Source organism: Convolutriloba macropyga, unplaced genomic scaffold (genome assembly GCF_964194025.1).
Source record: "Convolutriloba macropyga unplaced genomic scaffold, txConMacr16.3 SCAFFOLD_2048, whole genome shotgun sequence".
In the NCBI taxonomy this organism is placed as follows: Eukaryota; Metazoa; Xenacoelomorpha; order Acoela; family Convolutidae; genus Convolutriloba; species Convolutriloba macropyga.
This window is the reverse complement of record NW_027453749.1, coordinates 26,567-37,683: the sequence shown is the minus strand read 5'-3', so window position 1 is coordinate 37,683 and position 11,117 is coordinate 26,567. Positions and strand designations below refer to the sequence as shown.

General features: G+C 32.0%; 1 protein-coding gene across 1 annotated transcript; it reads right to left on the bottom strand.

The window, feature by feature from the left end:
• Positions 1-917: 917 nt before the first annotated feature.
• Positions 918-10,349, bottom strand: LOC142358522 (uncharacterized; the record flags this gene model as incomplete). The annotated part of the gene is made up of 4 exons (XM_075409916.1): positions 10,012-10,349; positions 4,169-4,289; positions 3,704-3,766; positions 918-1,047 (listed from the first exon to the last, which is right to left on the bottom strand). Coding segments are annotated over exons 1-4 (508 nt in total), but the record flags the coding sequence as incomplete, so codon positions are not given.
• Positions 10,350-11,117: the final 768 nt, after the last annotated feature.

Below are 11,117 nucleotides of genomic sequence, written 5' to 3'. Positions count from 1 at the left end.
CTGCAGACCCTAAAAAAGACGGAAAATTTTTGATCAAATTTCCATGATAAACTACTGTATGAGAAATCTTGAACACCAGTCAACAAATCAGAATCATTGAAACCTTTCTGTTTCCCCATATTTTTCCATAATACGATAGTCCTAGTCATTGAACACCGCAAATCTTACAAGACTCTTACCAATAATTCACATTTTGTAATATCTTGTCAGATATTACAATACAGATTGAAATAGAGGCCACTTAATTTATTTTACACCACATTATTTTGCTGATAATGGCCATCACTTGACCAGAACACCTGTGGCCTATTGATGACTTTAACATGTCGAGTGGTTTTCATAAAGCTACATAATTTATAACTTATACGAGTTGGAAACAAATGTACATTCTATCTGAGAACAATGAATAATTATTTTTATTTGTTTTCTCACCGAAGTGTAAGTCTAAATTGGTGCTCAGCAAGTGTCAATACAATGCTTGATCAGTTCTAAATCATAGGTAGGGGGGGGGGGGTGTTGGCTTATTATCTTCTTCTCTTCTTTACGAGCCAAAATTTGAAACAACGGCATTGTAAAGTATAATACCAATTATAATATTTTATTATAGTATAATTTACATGTATTAAGATACGTTTTGGTCCACTTTGTTTAGTAGGGGCGTTTGCTCGTAACGATAACCAGATACGAGTCTCAATTTGATCACACACGCTCAAGAAACAAAAATTGTGCCATTTCCGCCCGCCCCCCCCAAAAAATCTTTTGGCCAAAAAAATCACTCACATGCAAAGTGCGTATGTTGTATATATTTTGTGCAGTAAATTTGAAAAATAAAACGCGTGCCCACTGTGCATGAATTTATTTATGCCTAAAGGGGGTGGGGTGGCGGCGGGGGGGGGTGGTCAAGTAGGTTTTATTACCGTAGAGAGAGAATGGATAGATGTATGTGTTTCCAATCTTAGTGTACTGGTCCACGTAGAAATAAGGATCCGAGTTTGACTGGCAGACGAACTCCACTGAAACTCCTCTTAGAGTGTAGCCAGAACTGCCCTGGAAAATTAAAACAAACAGCATAACACTTTCTTTTTCTCTCTTTAGTAAAAAATTTTTGTTAAACAATCTTTTCAAAGATTTTTTCTATTGTGGTTTTTTCACCTTAAACTTTCTAATGTGGTTTTTTTATCGTGGTTTTTTCTTAATTATAAGAAATACTGAATCCCTTTTACTAAACAAAAAGATTTGATGAAACATCAAAAATGGCAAATTTTGATTAAGCCGTATTTTTTAGTAGTTTTAAAGGGGGATTTTTCAATTTTCTGTTTTCACTTCTTTTATTTGGAAGTCAAAATTTTTGTTGATTGAAAGGGAAAGCAGATTTTTTTTGAAAAAAAGGCAAGATTCTTGTTGCCAAAAAGAGAGTAAGTAGAACAATTGACGAGCGTTAAAAAGTATTTTTTTGATCAAAAAATTTAAAATAGGAAAATGAGATTCGCATGAAGTATTGCGTGTTAGAAAAAATACCCAATTTTGCATTCGACAGTAACCACGCTGCTTCTGGATGGGTATTGGAGAAAAATTTGAGAACGCACAGTTTTTTTTTAATTCAGAATGCAAAATCAAAAAGGCCACCGAAATTGTTTTTTAAATTTCATAAAATTGAAGAAATTTGCGCAGTCAAAAATATAGAAAAAAAACTAGAGAGTCCTTCAATTTTGAGCTCCATCTAAATTTACGCTAAAATCAAATATTTCCTATCAAAATTCATTACATATTGTTTTTCTGCTATACTACACGACAAATGTTAGTGTTTCTATCCTCAATTTGTTCTGAGCAACAATTCAAATATAAATATAACATAGAACCTAGAAACTACTGTGGGAAAGATTTTAACGGATACCTGCAATTTTATAGAATTTCCTCAAAATGCTCAGGCCAAAAATGATTTGTACTATTTCGAAATCGATCGTTTTAACGACTAATAAACTATATCCAGTTTAAAACTAAATATGTAAATAATAATTTGCTTTGTATCTCTTTTCTTGCTTAGAAAAAAAATTTAAAAATTCAGATGTCAAATTTTTAGTGAACAATAAGAAGTAGCAGAGTTTAAAACTCTCTATCCGTTCCTCATATAGTTATTTTATAAAGAATTTTGTCTCCCAATCATTTCTTTTTTAAGGAAAATTATTCCCTTTTTTCACAAAAACAGAATTTTGCTGAGACGAAACGAAATAGGAACTCAGAAAAATTAATTAAAAAATGACATACATTTTTTGACAAATAACTTGATCAGAAACTCTTTAATGTGACGAAACAGGATTCTGCAAATTAAAGATTTAATTTTTATTTTTACTCAACTGATCTGATTGAGACAAACTGACATATTTTAGCATCGTTGTGATACATTGTTTATGATTTTTACAAATTTGTTAACTCTTGAATCTAGGCGGGCACTTGTCTGCCTCGATACTAATCCTAAAATATATGCCGTGACAGAAATTGTGGCTGTTAATGGATTTAGGTACTCAATTTTTAAAACTCAAATTGTCCAAAAAGAAGAAAATCAGTTAGCGTAAACGTTTTTTTATATAATTGCTCCTTCAAAAAATTGTCTGAAGCAAGCCTGGTTTTAGGAAGAAAGTTGTGGATTTAGAGATTCTGATCTGTAAGAGATATAGTAACTATAAAATGAACAAAATTAGATGTACTTTTTTGTACAAAGCAATTGAGATTTTAATAATTAAAAAAAAACAAAAATAACAAAAATTGTTCCGCAATATGTATTTAAAGACAGCGTTGTACTTGATGTCTTTTTTATTGGGCGGAGGGAAATTGCTTTGCCAGCTTGTATCGCCTTATTTTGTGATGAAATGTAGATCTAGTGAAACTTTTTTTAATACATCATAAAGTACATTTCAATTTCTAATAAATGCATTCATCAAAACGCAGTTGCGGACTAGAAACTTTACAGCATTTTTCTTCCTTTTATGTGGTCATTGCTCATAGGTTTCGGGTGTGCCATTTTGGAGTATTTTGAAACTGTCTTCAGATCGTAGGAGTTTTATTGGGATACAATTTAATTATGTTAATATAGAATGAATGATAGGAAAGAAAGCTAAAGACCTGAAGTTATGCATAACGAACAGAAACTATGCACAAAACTAATTTCTAAGATACGGATGTTTTCCATACGGTTGACAATCTAAGTCTTCCAAGCAATACAAACTGAATACCTCTTTCAACTGTAGTTTAAGTACTAACATAAATAATGTTTTTGATTGAAAATTAATTCATATTTCCTTAACTTTTTTTTATATAACAGCATGTTAATCACATTGTTGCTGTTTCAACGTTTGATTTTAAATTATTCTCTTTTTGTCAATGTTATTGGCCAGTTTCTATTTAATTTTGGCATTGCGCACAAACAACGCTAGAAATGTTTACTTTCACTGCTATGTTCGGCTTCAGACGTATGAAATCTCTAAAATTTCCGAAGAAATTCCGAGAATTATTTGCAGGAAAAAAATATAATTTTTTTTCTGAAAAAATAATTCAAAAGATACCGAAAATTTTTGATTGTAAATTTTCGAGGCCGGCAAACGACTTATGCAATTGAAACGGTTATATTACTATAAAATTTTGCTTCAACCTGTTAACATTTTAAGTACGATTATGTCGTTGAATGATGTCGAAGAAGTTAACTCACCGATTCTTGGGTTCCGAAATAGACCACCTTTGGGTTGGAAGTGGCCAGGTTTATTTCACACCTCTAAACAAATAGAATACGTTGATAATATAAACAAATAATACCGGTAAATAAAAAACAAACATTTTTTGCATTCTTTGCCTGAAAATTTTCTCTGTTGTTCTACTAGCGTTTCTTGTTTAGAAAACATTAAACCAACGAGCGGTAAAAAAGCTTATCTTCTCAATTTTTCAACTCTCTCCACCAAATTTCGATGATGAAAATTTGCTCGAACAAGTTACCTAATAACTTCCGGATCTTCGCATTTTATAATGGGAATTGCAAACTATATACTTCACAAGACTTGATATACTTAATAGATTTCTTATATAAATTTATAGAAGTGTTGAATTATCCGTTTCTTGTCCAAATAAGGTTAATAAACGTGATTGATGTTTGTTAGGTTGTTTGTTTGATTTCACTGACTGGTCGATCTATATCGCCAATTGGGTTGTAGTTTCCGTCGTCGTCCTGACACGCCTTAGAACCCTCACATGAACTTGATGGAGTAGAGGGTAGTCCACCGCACGGCATATAATAGTAATACCTAGAAAAATAGACTGATATGATTTCAGAGAAACAATCAGCGCTGTGCAGTAAATTCTACATTTCGCTTTGTCCATGATTCGTAGGCTGATCATGATAAAATTTAACATTAACAGTGTTGACAACAGATGACCAAAAAGTGGGATATACCCCCGCCCCCCAGAGCAGAGTGGGCAACAAAATTTACACCCCAGGCGCACTTGGTAATTTTTACTTGGTAACCTTCTTTATAACAACACATAAATCGTAAATGGGGGCATAAAACATACTGTGACTGAAACAGAATAGATACAAAAAGTGTTATGTGTGCCTTTTTGTATTATGCTCAGAGTTTCAGGAGAAACTGGGAAATTCACACCAACGATAAATTTTAGAACTTTGGAGCTTCTAAAATTGACCGAAAAGGAAAAAAAACTGGGGAAAAAATTAAGTATTTTTTTCAAAGCAATGTTTGAAAAAGTATTTGAAAATTGCTGATAAAATTGCTGATGATCACTTCTTTAGGAACAAAATTTTTTGCATTACAATATGTCCTCGAACAAGGATATTTAAAAAATGTATATCTAGTAAAAAATGTATATCTAAAATGTATATTAAAAATTTATTTTAGCATAAGCACAATTTTAGATACTACATTCAAGCATCATTATTTAATCCTAAAGAGCATCTTAGACAAAAATTAAAATGCAAGTTCTGTGTTTAATTTGCTAATCTGGTAATTAAACAGGGTCTACAGCCATATAAAACACAATTTTACAAAAAGAAATACACAAAATTCAGCAAAGTATTACCAAAGTCATACCACCCAACTGCCTTCTATTCGACTTTAATGGTAAAATGCAACTTTTTCCATAAAATTTTGGGAAGCTATACGATACAAAAGGTATGTTGGTGTCTTTATTTCTACACTCTGATGAAGGAAACGAAACTTCTGATAATCATTACGCTGCAAATATTCATTTTTTCATTGATTTCCAACCAATTTTCTCTGTTTTGTAAATATAAACAAACTTAACACGACAAATGCAATTAAACATAAATGAAAAACATATCAGGATTAAATTCTTTAGCTACAATTTAAAACATTTTCTTTAGCTAAACAATAAATAGAACAAGACGCACTATGGAAGGGTTATTAAAAGAATTTTGAAAATTTAATCCTAAAAAAATTAAAAAAAAACAACTGTAAAAGTTGAAACCGATTGACTACATGTGAACAAAAAAACTACAAGCGAGAAAAATAACTGTTGATCAAACACCGTTTTCTTGCCGCCGAACTTTAAAATTGTAGTGAAAATTTTTGCCGCAAAACCACTCGCTTTTTTTGCTTCACTTCCTGTTTCGGCTTGACCAAAATCGCTACTCTAATTTGACTTTAAAAATCACGAAAGTGTGATAACAAATCTTATTAAGCAAAACAGCGCCCTCCCCCCGTTGAGTTCTGGAGACACTCGCATTACTACTTGCAGCTTAAGAATACACATTTTTCAAATAAACATTTGTTGTAAGATGAGTCCTAATATAAATTGGTTTTTAAATTGGAACTCGAATAATTAAAAACAAAACTTGAGACATAAGTTCCTACTATTTGGTTTGGAGCTGCAGTCATTGCTCATAAAAATCCAATAGTGTATGTACGTTTAGTGTTCAAAGTGTACTTTTTGTGAAGTAGGTATTAGAGACTCAACAAAAAACTTAATTATTGCCAAATGAACCAGTGTTGTGTTTCAGAAGTGATTTTCACAAACTCGATCAAATGTCAAAAGAATTTAACGCGGGTAGAAAATTTTTCTGAAGTTAAGACTGGTAGAAGCAAATAATTTTCCGAACAAAAGACAAAATATTGCGTCAAAATCAAAATATCCAACTGATATCGTCCCAAACTGTTTATATTGGTTTTTACAAATCAAGCAGTTGCTCTACGGCCTAGAAAGTTGCGTAATAAAGTGATTATACAACGAGAAAATAGTGCTTAAGAACTGTAAGAAATCGTAAAAAAATGAAAGAAATCCTTGATCCGTGTTGTACTCTTATATGGATATGCAACAAAAAAAACTTTCATCTCAACATATCCAACAAACAAACAAAACGCTCAATCGAGATAACCAAAAATAACAAAAGTCGTAGACAACAAGTAATAAAACAACAACCAATAACTCTTAAATTTGCAGTTTCTCCAAGAAATTTAAACAAAAACTTTAACAAAAACTTGATAAAATGTAAGCAGCAGCCGGTTGCGCAAACTCACACTCCTTCATAATTACTAAAACAGTTAATATCTAATGCCTTAAAATTTTGGATACCGATTTCAAAGTTAAAAAAACTCCTGATGTTTTTGTTTCATGGAACGACTTCGTGTTTCGTGACCAAAAAATTTCGTTTTCTCCATTTGAACATGGTTTTTTTCTCCATCTCTCATTTTTGGAGATTTTTTTTCAGTTGACTTTTGATCTCAAAAATTTTTGTTGGTTCTACTAATCGTATTTTCTACTAATCAAAATGTTTAACACTCCAACTTTTTATGTATTGTCATCTGTAGCAAAAGTGGAGACACACGAGTGCTAAAATATCTTATATTTATAATATTTATTATTAATTTAATATATTTATTTGTAGTAATTATTACACTCATTAAAACTGGCTATGTGCTTGGGTCAAGTTCAAACTCTGATAAAGTCTGTGAATATTTTTCCCAACTCAAGATTTTGCTAGCAGATTGTGGTGATTTTTTGATTTTTTCCGGATTACTGATGATTTAAACCAAATTTGCTATAATCAAACTTGCGTGGTGTTGTAAATGAGCGGGGGGGGGGGGGGGAGGGTTTATAAGCGGGAGAACAGACTCGACATCTTTATGAGGAAAACTCAATTTTTTTGGTAGATTGCTTTTAAAAGTAAAAGTTTTCTCAGCATTTCATTTTATGTTACCTGCCATCTGTCTTTGATTCTGACTGAAGTGCAGACGTTATAGGGTTTAGGTCTATATATTGGGTGCCGTTGGTCGTGTCAATGAAAATCATACAGTGATTCTCATCTATTTCACATGTCGGATCAGGCGTAATAGTAGTAGTAGCTGTAGTAGTATTAGTAGTAGTGTTAAAAAGAGCAGTAGTGGTAATATTAGTAGTAGGTTGAGTAGTCGTGACTGTGTAACTGATATTAAGGCTGCTAGGGGTAGTAGCAGGTTTAATTGTAAAACTGCCAGCTGCCGAAATCATTAAATTGTATGACAGAAACCCCACAATTATCAAATGGGTCGAAGTAATTGCCATTGCTACTATGAATTAATTTTTTTTAAGAAAATTATTTTCTTTTAGTTTATATAAAAGTGTCGTGATTTAGTGTGTCCTTGTAATTTTTATTAGTTTACTTAAAAGTATTGAATTCGGGTGTCTTATTTCTGGTTTCCACTTTATATCAATTTGTTGCTATAGCTTAAATTCTTTTCAATATTTAAAAGAGCTTTGGTAAAAACTGTTACTTTTTTATTTGAGACTGAGATAAACAAGTCAAAATTTGTCTTAAAATAGCAGATTAACTCGCAAAAAAAAACAAAATTATTCTTTGTAATTAAAGATGATGGCAAACTTTGCAAGCAACAGAAGTTTTCACTCAATGTTTAGGTTCAAACTTAATCAAACAAAAAGCGTAAAGCGAGGGACTTTATAATTGAAAATAAACCAAAGGTTTATTTGCTAGAATACCGGATGGTAGATCGAGTTCAAAGACTGCACGTGACTCCCAATGAAACATAAACGAGATGGAATTCTATGAAAAGTCCCGCTAAAATTTTAAAAATTTCTATTTTTCCTGCAATATTTTGCCTTTCTTGAAAAAGCGACAACATTTTGAAGCATTTTTGATCGACAAGAAAGAAATGTTTCAAGAAAGAAGAAAGAAATGACTTTTTTGTCTTATTTTTAATTCAGATAATAAATGTGAGCTACGGTTTTTATCTGTTTCATCCGGTTTTTAGACAAAGCACAACCCTATACATGGGACCAAGCACTGAAGATCTTTTTCAATGTCTTAGAAATCGAATTCAAACCCAACGTAGACGCAGTCTGACGTTGGTGTAATTTTTAACTAATCAAAAGAAAGTCAAGCTCAATTGATTCGAAAAAAATAAATTAGTGGAATGAGCTATACTAAATTCAAGTTCTTCTATGTTGATAATTCTGCAAATAACTTCTTCTATTGCTACGATTTTTTCCGAAAAGTTAGTTAAAACCGGGAAATTAGGGGAGAATGCCCGATTTTGTCAAATACAGGCTCCCAAGTAAAATCATTCTTCTAAAATTTATCTCCTATCTTAATTTTTTCACTGATTATGAATATATATGTGAGCAGTCTCTTCATCTTAGAAATCTATATCCGTTTGTTGATGTGATTAAGTAATCAGATTCTTTATGTAAATAACTACACTGCTCCGGAAAATCTTTTTTTAGTCTCTATTATTGAGAAATTTATGTAACTAAGGTGAAAATGCATATCTAATCTGCTTGAGAATGTCCATTAACAAACACAATGAGCACATAGTTTCTTCAGATGTAAACATTTTTTAAAATTTGCGATAAATAGGCGCAAAATAGCTTAACCTGCTTGCTTAGACACTGTATAATTCAAATATACTTACTCTTTACAGTACAGCTGCTTAATTCGTCCATGCTTTTTTGCGTTCCCAATATTCTGGACCATAGAAAAACAAAAATTTTTCTGCTTGACGAGCCATTTTGCGTTATAGACAACCAAAAATCTTTAACAATCTTCAGTGCGGTACAATTTACCAAAATTATCAGAGGCCAACAAAATTCTGAATCATAATGAATGGTCTTTTTAAAAAAATGAGTATTTCCAAATCTGGAGCAAAAAAGTAGTGAAAACATTCCGAGAAACTTTTTTCAGAAAAATTACAACTCATAAGTTATCAGGGTCGGCTTGTGGATTTTTTATGAAGATTTGACCACGGTTTAACTCAGACACCGTTTTCTAATGGCTTTTTAAAGTGAGTTTTGGAAATTTTAAAACAACTAGCTGACTATGCAACTAGTTGGTCTATCAATCATTAAGTGCAAACAGTGCCTTTTGCTGGGCGTATACTTTCCTTCATTTGTCTCAATTTTCTGAAATGCATTTTAACAACGTGCCAAATTAACAATTATAAACAAAAACCCAAATTGGTAAACAATTGCTGACGATTCCCATGAATTACTATTTTTGGATCAGTACGACAATTCAAGTTGCAGAAGAGCGACTTTTACGTATATCATAACCCCTGAAAATTTAATAACGAAATTTTGACTTAAGTAATTATTAACAAAACTCGCAATATTTAGCTTTAGGTGATATGAATCTCGTAGTTTCTTGAAAGTGTTTGAAAATATTTTACTGAGAAGTACCCAAAATATGACTAATCGACGGTCATAAAATGGACAGTTAGAAGTCAATACTGTCTCCCATTAACTGTACATTAACTTTACGTTGTTTCCGTTCTTTTATGGTGTGTTTTTAATCCTGGCTAATCCCGGATTCCACTAAAAAATTTCAAAAAAGAGTGTCGTGTAAAAGTAGCCTAGAATTTTTTTGTGGTCTTGAGCAGTAAAAAGAGCCTATGAAACGAAATTAAATAGTTTAGACACTCTAATTGAACAATAATAAGGTTCTGCATCATAAAAGAGGACAAACAGTAATTATCCGACCTGGGTAATTATCATCAAACTAACCTGCCATCCGATTGCGATTTCGCCTGCAGGGTCGTGACCAGAGGTATCAGGTCTATGTACTGGGTCCCGTTACTTGTGTCTAGAAAAATCATGCAATGTTTTTCGTTGATTTCACACGAGTAGGTAGTAGTACTTGACGACGCTGAAATTGACAAAAACGCCAAGAAAAGAAAACTGGCAAAAATTGGTCCCATTTTTGGTCGTTAAAACTGTTTTCTGTTTTAATTGAACCTAATTAATGAGCTCTCAAAGCCGGATGTTTGAGTCCATAAAGCGAATTGCTAAGAAAATACCAAACCGTTAGAATTTGGTTTTGTTTGTTTAGATTTGTTTATAAAGTTTTCTATACTAACATTATACACGTTAGCAGGTATTTTTGGCGTTGTTTTAGAACTATTATTTGTTTTGAGCGCTAATGTCACTAGAAGAAAGGTATAATGGGAATGAACTCGAATAATTTAGACAGGTGAACAGCAGTTTAACTTAATTAAAACTAACTAAGTCAACTTGGTGTCGACATTTAGAAAAAGCGGCTGCTATGAATGTTGCTGTCAATATTGATAAAATAAATAAAATCATAATTTTGTGAATGTTCAAACCGGATGTTTCATTATTTAAGTTCAGGTTGAAGGTCAATTTTATCGAGGTTGAGAAAATTCCAATTTGATTACGCCTAAAATGACGTTGATCGTGTAATAGTGGAAAACTACATTGTTTCTGGAATTTTTGGTCTAAAATTTTGTCAGAAATTAAAAAAAAATGATAAACAATCGAAATTTTATTATCATATTGTAATATAAAAGCTTGAAATTTCCATAATTGAGTTTAATTCTTGTGATCATGGGACGCTTGCGAAATACCATTCTCCCTAGAATCCCTTCTCGTCTATCATCCACATTTTTCTGCGTGTTAAGCGAAAACCCTCTTCATTTTCTTACCGCATTGCTCTTAGCATTTTAGTATATTTGTTTTTTATGGCTCGAGTCTCTTTTAAATTTTTGGGGGCCTCAAAATGAATTGGCGATCAATGATTAAAATAACGAAAGTAAGACAGATTTAGAAGATTAAGGCCTTATCTAAGTAGAGTGATATATAAAGAGCTTGCT